Source organism: Porites lutea, chromosome 1 (genome assembly GCF_958299795.1).
Source record: "Porites lutea chromosome 1, jaPorLute2.1, whole genome shotgun sequence".
NCBI lineage: Eukaryota > Metazoa > Cnidaria > Anthozoa > Scleractinia > Poritidae > Porites > Porites lutea.
Genome location: NC_133201.1, coordinates 56,814,633 through 56,828,649, shown reverse-complemented (window position 1 = coordinate 56,828,649; position 14,017 = coordinate 56,814,633). Strand labels below are relative to the sequence as shown.

Genomic DNA, 14,017 nt, shown 5'->3' with positions numbered 1-14,017 from the left:
TGTCAGGTTTATCAGTGGAAGGTAAGGGGGAAGGAATTGTGGTCAGTGCTGTAGAAGAAGGACGACTGGCACATGTTCAAGGTAATGAATGATATGCGTCATGGTGTCCGTGAACTCTTTCACCATTATTTTTCTTGGGTTCGTCACTGATGCCAAAACAGCTATAAGCTGGCATGCCACTGTCTTGTGTGACATTATATAATCAGGGATTATTTGCGATATACAGTTATTAAATCCATGTGATGGACATTAGTGGTGGTACAGTATAATGTAACCATGGTTCAAATTTAATCATTGCCTGCTGGTTATGAAGAATTAGCTAGGAGATTAAAGCCAATCAGAAAATTATGGAGAAATATTAATTTTATAAGAATAAAGAAACATTCTTTTATATTTGGATAATAAATCCTTTAATGATAATGAGATCAATAAATTGCACCTATTTTTATCTTAAAGGTGTGATGGCAGGAGATGAAATTCTTTCAGTAAATGACATTGAAGTTACAGAAGTTGAAAATGCAGTTGAAGACCTCAGAGAAGCTCTTAAGGGTAAATCAGGAATTTGTTTAATTTTAACTAGTTTTTGAAAAATAAAAAATAGCAACAGTAAACTAGAACACAGGCTTTTACACAGAGTTCAAATGATCTTTTACACGTCGCATAATTGCACTAAATTTGCGATTGAAAGAAGTATGGTCGACAACTTTTATAAAGAAAACAAATTTAAACCGTGTTTAACTAAATATCTTTACAACCTTTTACTTGTTTAAGCTTTGGTATGAATGGGGTATAAGTTAGGGGATATGTCAGCAATATAACTGTTTTACCCAGTTATTCCCCCAATCTAACTGCTAAATTCATTTTGTTTGTTTTTCTTGCAAAATTCATTGTCTCTCATTGCACAATTATCCTGGTTATAGACCCTTCAATTACCCTATTGCTGCGATCATGTCGCGACGAGCCTCCTGTTGTCAGCAAAGTAACTTCAGATGCCATTATTTCAAGTCTTGTGGTACAGCCGCCACCTAAAATTAGGTAAGAATAATCATATCAGTTATCATCAGGGAATTTTGTACAATGAAAGTCAAAATTTAAAACCAAGTGGAGTAGGCCATTTCTGAGTTCCAGAATTTCTCACCTTAGCTAATGAATCCATACCTGGGTCAGTAAAAGAAATTGCTTCGAATACCATTAAGCTTATTTCATGTTTGATTTTTTGTGTGTGTTATATTTACAGTGATAATATTGCTGAGCAAGATTTGAGCGATCTCATAGTGCCTCCCCCTCAATGTGAGTAACTCTGTAATAACGCTTCTTTAAGCAGTGGTGGCATCAACTTGCATGTTTTTCAGATAAACTTTATTAGTAAAATCCAACTAGTGGTCTATTATCAATGCTGCATTCTGATTGGTTGAGCTACTACTAGGCTATATGTTATAGCCCACTAGTAGCGAAAAGCCCGGGCTTTTTGGCGGCAAAAAAGGATTAAAGTCTAGCTTTGACTAGCTAAAAGTTTTTCATTCTCGATATTTTTGACCAAATAGTTGGATTTTCCTAATTAAAAATTATTCCTCTCGCCCTTATGGCCTCTAAGTCAATAGCCCATTCGGCCTTCGGCCTCATGAGCTATTGACTCAGAGCCCATTGGGGCTCGAGGAATAATTGTTAATTAGTTTGCCTTCAATGTTTAAAAATCTCCCAATACTTCGTCTTAGGTAATTATTCATTTGATTTTCGGTTACTTCTGGTTTACTTCTGTAGGTAGTGAGGTACAGATTACGTACAACAAAAGACACAATACAACCAAACAGTGAAGCTCCCAGGAGAGCTCCATTGCTTGGTTCCTTTGGTTCTTTTGTAATGACGGTACCTGCAGAAAAACCCCGACTTTCTTCATTCACGCATGCCCAATTATTTTTGTCAAACTGCGGTTCAGTCTAAAATGTCGAGCTTCAATCTATCATACTTTATAACTGTTAATTTTTTGTTTGTAGCGTATGTTGAGGATTCAGTAGACAGCTCAAGCATTGCTACAAATCAGCTAGAAGAACCTACCAGCCCTTTGGATAGCTCAACCAAGAGCGTCGACGAGCTCCTTCAGGTTTTTATCTTGCTTTGTGTTGCGTATGCTTACATGAGGTAAATGGCTGCAAGCGCTTCATGTATGATGATGTTCTTTGTTTTGTTGTTTTTGCTTGTTTCTTTATTTTTTCTATGTGTGGATTTGTACAAGTTCGTCATGAAACAAAATTAATAAATTTTTCATAATTCAGCACATTCTTCAAGGCTTCATAATCATGTTACCCTGCGAGCATTGGTTTTTCCAGGCGGGATAGCGTTCGACATGGAGAAATATCTTAACCCATTCGCCCCTGAACTTACCCCTGAACCGCCCGTAACCGCCCGTGCGGATCCAGGTCCTTTCTACCCATCGTGACGTCATCAGTTTTAACGGTCAAGGACAACTTTCTTCACTAACTTGTGCAGAGTGAAGAGATCTTTCAAACCATACCAGAATGAGCACAATTCAGTCAAGGACACCGGAGAAACAAGCAAAAAACCACGTGACATTGACCTGAAAATCTCCATGAAAATCTTGTCCCATTACCCACCTACCTTTCCTTTCGCCTAATCCTAAGATCCTAAAAGCTTTCCTAAAAACTCTTCCCACCAAAATCAAGCCTACTAAATGCCCAGCAAGAGAAAAAAAAAATGAGGCAAGAAAAGCAAAAAAAGAAGGGAGGAGAGAAAGCGAAAAGTAAAAGTCAAGACTGCTGTGTCACTTTTAAACCCAAAAACTGTCGAAATTTTGCTTTCTGCGCATGCCCGAACTTCGCAAGCTGATATTTTGCATCTGGATCGGAAGACCGCGAAGTGTTCGACCTGTAAACCAGTTTGTGGTAAGTTTTAGCTCTTTATAGCACGACAGTGACCAGAAAACCACTCGACTAGCTTCAAAACGCGTTTTTCGGCAAAATCTCTAGGAGCGAATGGGTTAATCTGCTCGGAGGGTAATTTATGTCAGTTTTGATTGTTTGTTTGTTTGCTTACTCGTAGAGTGCCGAGCAGGTGACGCTGTTTTGCAGACAGCAGGTTGAGTATTCAGATGACGATCAGGAACCTAAGCCAAGTGTTCAACTAAGCAAGGCACAGAAACTTCGTAAAGTTATCGTTGAACTTGTGGATACGGAAAGATCTTATGTGAAGGTAAGGTAACGAAAAATCATGAGAAAACGTCCGTTACTGAAGTTGACGAAGAGGGGAAAGCGGTAAGACTGGCCCGCAAGTGAAGATGAGCTGAAGAGAGTTTTTTCTTTTATCTTGGGTAGAGAACAAACCGCCAACGGAGAACTTGATAAAAATAACACTAAAACGTTTACTGACCTTTTTTAGAGTCCAGGGCGAGAAACATTGCCAACTCCAAAAGAAAGACGGTTTTAAGTATTCCAGTTTTATACCAGTCCAAGGCACAAACGGAAAAAAAAAACCTCAGATCCTTTTATAAATACTGTATTTTTTTTTTTTGAACGTCTTTAGGATCTGAGGCTCTTGCTAAAACGCTACCTCGACCCGATGAAGGATGAAAACTTCATGTCACAATCAGAGGTCTGTAATTCTCTGTGAATTACCGTGTTTTAATATTTTTTGTGTCACCGCAACTTCATCGATCATTTGATTGTCTTTTTTATGTTTTTTAGGTTCAGGCCTTGGTGGCAACTGTACACGAAATCTTAGATTTTCAAGTAAAATTTCTCAAAGAAATTGAAAGATCTGTTGAATCAGAGACTGGTTTTGATGAGTTCAGTGCCGTCGAACAATTCCAGGTACGGAGTTGTTTCTTAGTACAACTAGCTAATGCGGTTCAATCAGACCTGTTACCATCCCCTCGGGAAACCCCGGGACAAGTCCAGCTTTTCGGTCCCGGGAATGAGGAATTGTTTGAAGCGGTCCTGCCCCGGGGGTTGGGGGTGGGGCAAATCAAAAATAACTTCTCTTGATTTTCAAAATTTTTTATTTGAGTTTCTTGCGCCGTTTGCATGATGGCAGATCTGATGATGGCTGATCTGATCTGAGGCTTAAAATTTAAGGGCAAACGCAGGAATTTGTCGAAGAGTGGTTGGAGAGGAATTACCTATCAAAATTTTAGTCTGTATTTGAAAGTATGTTTCGAAATTTCAAACAAATGGTTCTTGATAATGATATAGATAAACAGAGATTCAGTCCAGTGTTCTTATGACGTGTTCTATCATATCTAGGAGGCCCTTTGGGGTTTTTTCTTCGCGCTTTTTCGTTTTCAAATTTATTGTTCATGTTTTACCCACATTATACACGTGTTATCCTTTTGTAAATAAATTCTAGAAAACGTGTATAAAAGTTATGACAACGTCTCGTTTTGCTATTGTACGGAAATCAATAGTATTATTATTGATCTCAAAAAAAGATGTTGTACCCAAAAAATACGAATATGAGGTCGATGAGGAGCTCGGGGGTGGGAAATTGTCTCTTTTTGCGTGCCTTGGGGTGGGGAACAGACAAAAGAAAAAATTTTCAAATTCCCGGGGGTATGCCGGGAGGGGGGCATGGTAACAGGTCAGATTAAACCATGCATAAATAGGGTCTGCGATAAATTTCCAACACAAGCTTTTAACAGAACTTTGCAAATTTGTAATGCAGTCTTATTTCGCCACGAAAAACCTCTTTTGTCTTAATGTCTTGATGAATGAATTTAGGACAATTCCCTCATAGCCGTTAAAAAGTGAAATCCGAAACGGGTGAAATATGAACGACTGTTCTCCTTCTATGTTTCAAAGCCCTCATTTTGATTAAAATACTGTATTTCTCTCTTGTTTCTCACCAGAATGTTATTTATACCCTTGGAGAGACATTTTTCAATTATACTGAACATTTTAAGTTGTACAGTGCATTCTGTTCCAGTCATTCAAGAGTAGTAGAGCTACTTCAGTCAGGTGAGCTTATCTCCGCCGAGTCGCATGTAGAGAAGTAATAAAATAGCTTTGAAATCGCAGTGAATCGCCAATAAGAGCTTCAAACAATAGATGAATACTTGGTTGTTTACCATTTTGCCAGTTTGCAACGAGCAAAGCGCGAGCAATGCAGTAGACTAAATACAAATGAAAATCATGGTTTTTGCAGACGGTAAATTTATGTTGTACTCTGTTTTTGCAAGGCTAGTTTTATGATTGACTACCAAAGCTTCTGTGTATAGTAAGAAAATACAAGTGACTCGTGGGATATTCCATAGTATAGTATACCACTCGAAAGCGTTGCATCACTAGTATATGCATGTTCTACTTTACCTGTGTTTTGAAGACTTGTAGCCTGTTCCAAGCGTTGAGATTGTGGGGGCGGCGTAGTGATGTGAAAAACAGCCAGGGGATATTGGGGGAGGGGGGGTGAGAGCGAAGGAACGCGTTCACTTATCTTTTCCTCTCATCTCGTTCTCCTTACTTTGGATAATTATACGTTTCTGGGAAACTGCCCCCCCCCCCCCCCCCCCCCCCTAAGCCAACATTAACACTTACATCTCAGTTAAGGCAAAATGATCCCTTTTTTCCGGCTCTCCGACTTCTGCCGCACTCCACTCGGGCTGAACACCTGGAACAGGCTAAAAGACTTTCAACTCGAACCGCGCTATCCTTGCCGGCATATGAGATCTTGGAATACCAACACTACTTTCTTGTCTTATTTTTCTTTAGGTTCAAATGTCGCACTACAGGAGTTTCTTCATGCCCGTAATCCGAAAAACCAGCATTCAGGAACGCTAGAGTCTTATCTTATCAAACCAATACAGGTAAATGTACTTGCTTTACAAGAAAAAAAACGTAACACTAAACGTAGCTTACGGAGACGTTTAGGGCGTCGAGTGGTCTTTCTAAGATTTCTACTGATATGATATTAGCTAGGCAACAGCCACGTCACAGTATATGAGTACAATAATTAATAATGATACATCCATACAAATACAAAATAAAAGATGTAATTTAGAAAATAATTTAGGGCATAATACAAGAGCCAATATACTATTTTGTTTATGTATTTTTTGGTACTTATTTTGCAGCGTATTTTAAGATATCCTTTATTGCTGAGAACGATTCTAAAGCTTTTGGATGGCAACAGCGAAGAGCATCACTGCCTTCTAGGTAAGTAACAAATGAGTCACTTTTTGTTTTGTTTGTTTGTTTGCTTTAGTTTTGCTATGTTAAGCCCAGAAGGCAACGTTGGTCAGTAAGGCTGAATTTTTCACAAATATAAGTTTACTGCATAGTTTACTTCTGTAGGGGCCTAATTAATTTCAATCCGCGCTACTTCTTCGTATATTCTTGATAGAAACGTTCCTAACGTTTTCGGATCAATGGCGAAGAGCCCACTGCGCTCCTGCTTACACTAAATTGTAAAAATTGATTCCCACCTGAATGGGTCCCCTCACTTTCAATGTGAGGCTAAGTGCACAACCCGTCTTGTGAACTGAAAATGAGTCTTACTTGCATGAGAATAAAAAATTACTTCCATATCAAAGGCTGAGCACTTAACCTCGTTTTGATACAGAGGCCCGGGGGGACACGGAAGTGGTCTATTGTTCTTAACCGCCGCAGGATTACCTCAGTCGGTAAAGCCCTGGACGTTCTGCAGAGCGAGAGGTCACGGGTTCGATTCCCGTGTCTGGATCGATACTCGGGGTCTTAAAATAACTGAGAAATGAACGTAGGTGCCTTTGCCGACCTTTGCGTAGACTACGAGTAGTTCCCCATTTTTCCTCAGGGATAGTAGAGCGAGCGAAACGCGAACGCGCGTGAAAATCACCCCACGCGAGAAAGGCGACACGCGGGCCTATTCTCGCGTGGGGTAATTTTCACGCGCGCTCGCGTTTCGCTCACTCTACTATCCCTGATAGGGGACTACTCGTAGTCTAACCTTTGCGCGTCTCAGATTACCACGTAAAATGGCGGTTCCGTCTTCAGTAGGAGACGTAAAAATAGTGTCCTCATTTAGTACTTACGTGCTAAATACATTGACACTAAAATAAAGTGCTTTTTCGCCCCTTTTTGCCTTGTATAATCATTGAGCATTAATACTTAACAAGCGTGATATTTATTTATGTATTTGAAATTTTTTAGACGCTGTGGTCGCAATCGAGAAAGTTGCTGAGCATATTAACGAGATGCAGAGGATCACCGAACAGTTTTCGCCTGTTTTTCACCAGTTAGTTGTGGAATATGGAGGATTTGAGGTAATATTGAGTAGATTCTGGCGATCACTTTGCAGTAGTCCTATTTCGATACTTTAAAATCCATATTTTGAACTGAGGCTTAAGTGAATAACACAAGAGAAATCACATTGAGGTTCAGGGAATAATTCGTAATTTGTTTGTTTGTTTGTTTGTTTTCTGTGTTCCCCTAAACCTTGGAGCCAGCTACGAACTTTAACAAACCGAAATGGGCCCTTTTGACGTAGGAAAATGTTGCACGAAAAATGTAACATTTGCCCTAGTAATGTTAATTCACTCTTATAATGGTCAAAGTAATTGAATTAGCTGCAGAAAAGTTCTTGTTTACTGTGTCAAATTGCAGGAATCTTAGTGTCTTCTTAGTACCTTAAATAGACCCTTACACGGTTTTTTCAACTTTTGATAAAGAGTAGTAGGCGCCGGAATATCCATTGACATTACTGGAAACTGGAAAGAGGGCCTTAAAATTTATTGCTTCTCACAGTTGTGAAATTTTCACATCTTTGTATGGTGGGGGCACGAACGTACCGTACCCTCCTCCCCCCTCCCCCCCCCCCTCCCCGCCACCATACAAACGTCTGTTGGTTTTAAACAAATGACTTTCAAACTTGGCAACTTTACTGATTTTGAGGCGTTCTTACCAGCTGTGTTGTTGACGGATTTTCGCTAACTGGTCCCAGTCGAAAGTTGAAAAAACCGTAGAAGGGTCTATTTTAGGCATAAAAATGGCACGAACTTCAAAAACTGGTAAAAACGTAATACTGTCGTTGTATTTGTAGCTTTCTGACGTAAGTATTGACCGTCTGTTGCATCATGGCAAAGCACAGTGGCTAAATTGCCCTGAGGAAGTGTTGCGTAGTGGAACTCTTAAGCGGTATCCAGTCTCTCCCAAAATCGGTAAAAAGATGACACCAGGAACCATGCATCTGTTTGGTAAGAAAACGTAAAATCTCAAATTTTTTCCTTGTACAATACGTATTTTTTTATCCCTTAAAGCTCCAATATCCTCATACCAATTCTCCAGAGCGATCCCCATACATTTCCATAAAGAGGAGCAAGGGATGGCGCAGTGGTGAGAGCACTCACCTCTCACCAATGTGGTCCGGTTTCAAATCCTGGCGTCGACGCCATTTGTGGGTTGAGTTTGTTGTTGGTTCTCTCCTTTGCTCCGAGAGGTTTTTCTCCGGGTACTCCGGTTTTCCCCTCTCCTCAAAGATCAACACTTCCAAATTCCAATTCGACCAGGAATCAGGTAGACGAAGAACCACTATGTGGATGTGCTAACTCCAAATCATTATTTATTATTTATTATTTATTAGAATTTGTTTGAGAAAGGTCAAAGCATTTTTCCTGTTTTCAGTGATCGCTTTATCAATACTCATAACCTTTTTTGTTGATTGTGTATCGATATTGTTAGGCGAAAATTGATGTTGGTCACTTTTGGGACTTAAAGGGTTAATAGACGGGGGTGTTTTTAGGTCTGAAACTGCTACAGCCTATTACAGTATACAGCTCTTGGTTGACTTCTTAAGAAAATCGGAGCTAAAAATTCATGTTTCTTACTGACGTTAATTTCTTTTCTATTTTCTGTAAATACCTTTTTTGAATAGATGAAGTTAATATACGAGAGTTTTCTCATAGAGTGAAAACTACATCTTCGTTTTTCACGAAATTTCGGCCATTTTATATACGTTCTTGCATATCGGTAGTAGATGGTAATATGGGGAAATGATGTTGATACCAAAGAAATGAAAATGCAGTGAAAGATATTGCCACCAAACGCAGATAGTTCCCACCGTTATTTTAGATCGCCTGACTCGCTGGACTGGCTTAACTTTGAATGTCCGTCTTTTTCTCTCAGTGTTCGAGAAAGTTCTGATTCTACTCTATGTGGAGAGGAAACACAAAAAGAAAGATAAAGATCGGGTAAGTTTTATTAGTGAACTTTGATACGGTTTTCCTTCCTTTTTATGTGTTATTTTTAATATTTTTTACCATTTTAACTGATAATATTCTTATTTTGATATATTTTTCTCTTTTATCAGCCGACCTCGGTAAAGGTTGTAGACGAAATCAAATTTAAAACAATTATCCCTGCCTCCTCGCTTGTTATACGAGATCATTGCTGGTTAACTGACGGTATGTCTCTTTTTTCTTCTTTTCCTATATCTTTTTCTCAGTTCAATTCAATTTATTTGTTTGTTTTGTTTGTTTATTCATTTCCAATACACCATGTCCATGAAATCCCACAGCTGTTGTTATCCCACGTAGAGATCAGATTCCCAGGGGTTCCTTAGACATTCCTTCGCGAAACGAACCCCAAAGAGCGTTTGAGCGGGAGGCTACCAGTTATTGTGTCTTATACCGAAAACATTCTGTTCCTTGTGTGTTTGTTTATTTTCTCCTGTTGAAAGTAGGTGTTTTTTTTGGGTTAGGCATTGCAGTGATTCTTATGTAAAGAGCAAGGAAATAAAAACCCTCAGCCAAATTTGCCTTTATCGGCCCATTTCTAGACGAAACGGTAAAACCTTACGTAAAAATACAATTGCACCAGAATACTTGGTCTAAATATGTTGTAAAACTTTGTAATCTTTATCTGTCCTGCTCTTACGAGTTTTTATTGTTCATCTTTATAGAGACATTTCATTCGTGGGAACTTGTAAACATCAGTGATACAGAAGAGATCGGTCGACAGGAATGTAATTACCTCTTTGCGAACAAGTAAGACATCAGTTTTGATTCTTTTTATTGTTTGTTTGTTCAGTTGGTCTCCCACTTCAAGTGGAAATTTGAAACTTACTATTGTAAAGAAGAGAATTATGGCCGGCGAGCTACCACTACAAGTACGCAGTAAATCTTTCCTCAGTGTGGGAATTTGTTTCTTAGGTGTAATTCAAATCTTTACAAGGATCTGAAAGACTAAAGGGGCTCACAGTCACACTCACTCACTGTCTTGTTCGTTGTATTAATAATGCCAATTACGCTTCGTTGTTCACTGTGGAACTTGAGATATTACTTGTGAATGGAAATTTTTGAGCTTCGTGTCAAACACATTTTTCCCAAGCATTATATCAAACGTTACAAACAACAAAAGTGAAGTTTACTGACAGTAAAAAAGCACAATAGCAATCCGTTTCAATCTTCTTCAACTTTTGTCCATCCGTGTCTCTTTTTGTCTTTGCTTAATATTAATACCTTCTCTTAATGTTCAAAGCAGTTATTTTAGTGTTTCACTCAATTTGGTGGCTGTTATCACTGTTTGAATTTTGATAAATTTCGTGACACCTCTCCTTTAATGCAACAAAGACATGTTACTTGATTTTATATTAATGATGGCCAAACCAAATTGGAATTGCACACCTTTTAGTTGATAGACAGTGACTGCATTTTGATATTCACAGGAGGACAATTATTTAAAGTCCGTCCTCCCTCTAAGAATATTTGTTGCCGATCTTTTTATGCAAGGGATTTTCTCTAAACGTAGCTTTGCTCTGAATTGTTTTGACAGAACTGCCGAGGAGAAACGAGATTTAGTAAAATACATCAAAGATTCCATAAAACGAAGCATGAAAGCTGGTTCTTTATCGGTCGCCTCTTCTCAGAGGTCCTCAAGCTTCCGGCGTCACAATGCTGAGGACCGGCTGAATTCCTCGGACCCAAGTCCTTTCTTGCGTACCAATAATGACACTGCTCCTTTTTTCCGACGATCGTTCAGCCACGATCCCGAAGGAATTCTTAGGCGGAGATCTTCACTTGAAAGCGACGCTACTCATAGTTCGGTGGATACTACTGGAGATACTGAAACCATTGTAAGTGGAACGTCGCGCGAGAGAAGGATAAGCTTAAAGAAGAAGAACAAAGCTGTGTCTCCAATGGGATTAGAAAGTAGTCAAATTCATATAATTTAGGTCTCTTAACCCTTTTAGTTCTAATATTGTCAGAGTTGTTTCTCGGCTCTTCCACTTTTCAAGCTCTAGCTTGCGAGCAAGCTCTCCCGCATTAGGGGAGGTCGCGATAGGTCACGCGAGAGCGACACGCGAGAGCAGCACGCAAAAGTAGACGTGAGTGCGAGGGGCGCCGAGAGCTTGCTCGAAGGCTATTCAAACTCGAGACATTTCAGCTTTGATGACCGTCGTATTATAAGAAGAAACGAGGTTTTATTATTTATTAAAACTTAAAGGGTTAACCGTTATACATATCCTTTCTTTTTAAAACTAAGGAAAGGGGCTCTAGGCTGACTAAGTTAATTGTGTGAAGAAATGAAATTGCTTTAACTTAGCTGGCGAGAAAGGTCTCTATTTAAATATCGCGATAGGCAAAGTTCCCATTTCAGGCTTGAACTTTAGCCTCCGCCTATTTCCCTGTCGTAAACGTTCGTTGCCATTTTTAACGGTCGATGACGCCATTTTTAGTCATGATAGATGTAATTTTTTCTCTGGATTTAGTTACAGTAGGGCAAAAAATACATTTTTAAATAGACTCTGAAAAACGTAATCTGCGATCAGGCAGTCCTTCTTCCCCGAAGAAAAAACGCCTGATCGCAGGTTATGAAAAACAAAGATTATAAGCCCGAGTTGAGTTTACTTCAAAAGTTATACAAAGGGTCTGAGTCACCTTTTATAGATGTATCAGCTATGAAAAACAGTTTATAAGAATACAATTTTGGCAATTTTGGCCGGGTCGATATGGTAGCGTAGAAGTAAAAGAGAATGTATCATACGAAAGGCCACAAATGGAAACGATATTTACGAAGGGAAATCCCTTCTGCTCCCACGATTTCCAAGTAGAAAGTTGCAAGTGAGCTGGCGGGCTTTAAGATTTCGAAGACATCGTGACAAACTCTTGCTACGCTGTCTTCTACATCTTTCCCTTCGATCTCCCAGCCCTACGTTTTATTCCGTTACTGGGGACCTTAAGATCCGAAGACGGCGACGGGAACGGGAACGCCACAAAAGCAATAGGTTTAATTAGCAAAACAACAATTTTGCACGTGCATTACGCTTTTTTGTACATTTCACTGCACGACTACGACGTGAAAATGCCTAATTTCACGATGTACAGAGCAAGTACACAAGCGATGACGAAATTTCCTCTCTCTTTCTGAACTTGGATATGGTTCTTAGGATTCAACTTTAGGAGGGTTCGCCTACATTTGACAAAGTTAGTGACTTGGACTAATCGTGATGAAGATTGAAAGAACGCGAATTCACTTTTTCAGCGACGTTTTCTCTGCCGTCGCCGTCCTCGGATCTTAAGGTCCCTACTATCAGCCCAAAGCGGTCTCGCGTGCTATGCTTGTTGCGTTTTGTTGTTAATATTTGTCAAACAGAGTTTTATTGTTTATATGATGAAAGAAACGTGTACAAATGTATTTTAAAAGAGAAACTGTATCGTATCAAAGTGCTAAGGATGTTTTTGCAATTTGAAATTATTTTTCGGTGATTTTGGAGCTTAGTATCGCCTTGTGTGTTAAAATATGGCGGCATAGGTCTGTTCGATTTTTAGTTAACTATGTTTTGTTAGTAATAGCGGTAGTTTTATATGACAGATAAAGTGTGGAGTTTAGGATCTCTCCTTTAAAGTAATTTGTTCTTACCTTTCCTACGACATTTGCTGCTTCTGAGTTAGGTTTTAGTAAGACGTAAACCGCCCGACTAAACTGCCAGTCTTATGTAGAGTGGATATGGGCTGCATTTTAAAGGGCAATGTCATACTATTTGTTTTATTTTTTAAAAAAATATGGCTCAGTTTTGTTAAGACTCTATTTTAGCTATTGACACTGTTTCCTGTTAGAAAGAGATGTGACCAGAAAAAAAACAGCGAAGGGGTGGGGTAGGGGTGCTCCACTATCCGAACGCTTGAAACAGGCTAGTTTCCTGTCATCTGTTACGAAAGCATCCGCATGACAAAGCAACGTCTGTGCACACCACTGGTGTAGATGGTCATGGATTAAAACTCGCGATGACATTAGGCCATTTTTTCAGGTTTTTATTCTGTGCCTACAAAATTCGCTAAAAATATGTTGTGGTTAGTGCCGCCTAAAGAAAATAGTTTGATATCTTCTTTATGACTGTACAAGAACATTTTGAAAATGTAAAGGAACCAAGTAATGGCTAAACAAGAGAACAGCCTGTGTACAACCACCCCGTCCCTCAGAAAAAATCCTGAGGGGACGGGGCGGGTGTACAAAGGCTAGCACAGAAATAAACAATATCTTCATGAAGTAGCCCCTTTAAGTAATTTTTTTTTCACATCCGTTGCGTTCACATGGAAATTTTTTACACAAATTTTATCGTCCAGTGTTTCATTTCATAAAAAATATCGTTAGTCACATCTTGTGTGCGCATAATTTTTTATACGTCTTTTACAGAGATTTTACAAAAATACATATCAGATAAATTTATACAGAGTGTAAATGAGGTGGACTTAACATAAGTTTCTGTCGCGTGTTTTCTATCAATAAATTATTTGTTTTTTTCCTGGATGAGTGTGGAAGAGTAAATTATTATTAAAACCGACTTAACTAGTGGGCAAATTTTGTAGTAGCCAAAATAATATCGCCTGTTCTGCAGGCAAGATGTTGGCTGAAAAGTGTACGTGGGCTCGTTCAACCCTAGTCAAGCAACATCCTATAATGCTTACGTTATTTTAACTGGCGATTCTAAGGGTTAAAACAACAAGGATCTAACAACATTGTGATTTTCAGATATGTTTATTTGGTTTAGCACGGAAAAAATCAAAAGTATTAAATTGCCTACGGTTAATGCATTT

The 14,017-nt window shown here is 39.0% G+C and overlaps 1 protein-coding gene across 2 annotated transcripts in view; it reads left to right on the top strand.

Annotated features, from left to right (window-relative positions):
- Positions 1-13,728, top strand: part of LOC140922896 (rho guanine nucleotide exchange factor TIAM1-like) — a 26,419-nt gene extending 12,691 nt beyond the window's left edge. For both annotated transcript variants that reach the window (XM_073372939.1, XM_073372947.1), the window contains 17 exons: positions 7-81; positions 457-549; positions 921-1,035; positions 1,238-1,290; positions 1,995-2,101; positions 3,058-3,207; positions 3,538-3,606; positions 3,699-3,824; positions 4,859-4,967; positions 5,718-5,812; positions 6,080-6,161; positions 7,137-7,249; positions 8,026-8,179; positions 9,108-9,172; positions 9,292-9,385; positions 9,883-9,967; positions 10,755-13,728. In XM_073372939.1, coding sequence (XP_073229040.1) covers positions 7-81; positions 457-549; positions 921-1,035; positions 1,238-1,290; positions 1,995-2,101; positions 3,058-3,207; positions 3,538-3,606; positions 3,699-3,824; positions 4,859-4,967; positions 5,718-5,812; positions 6,080-6,161; positions 7,137-7,249; positions 8,026-8,179; positions 9,108-9,172; positions 9,292-9,385; positions 9,883-9,967; positions 10,755-11,154 — 1,985 coding nt within the window. In that variant the 3' untranslated portion in view covers positions 11,155-13,728. The remainder of the gene's footprint in view (positions 1-6; positions 82-456; positions 550-920; positions 1,036-1,237; positions 1,291-1,994; positions 2,102-3,057; positions 3,208-3,537; positions 3,607-3,698; positions 3,825-4,858; positions 4,968-5,717; positions 5,813-6,079; positions 6,162-7,136; positions 7,250-8,025; positions 8,180-9,107; positions 9,173-9,291; positions 9,386-9,882; positions 9,968-10,754) is intronic.
- The last annotated feature ends 289 nt before the right edge of the window (positions 13,729-14,017 follow it).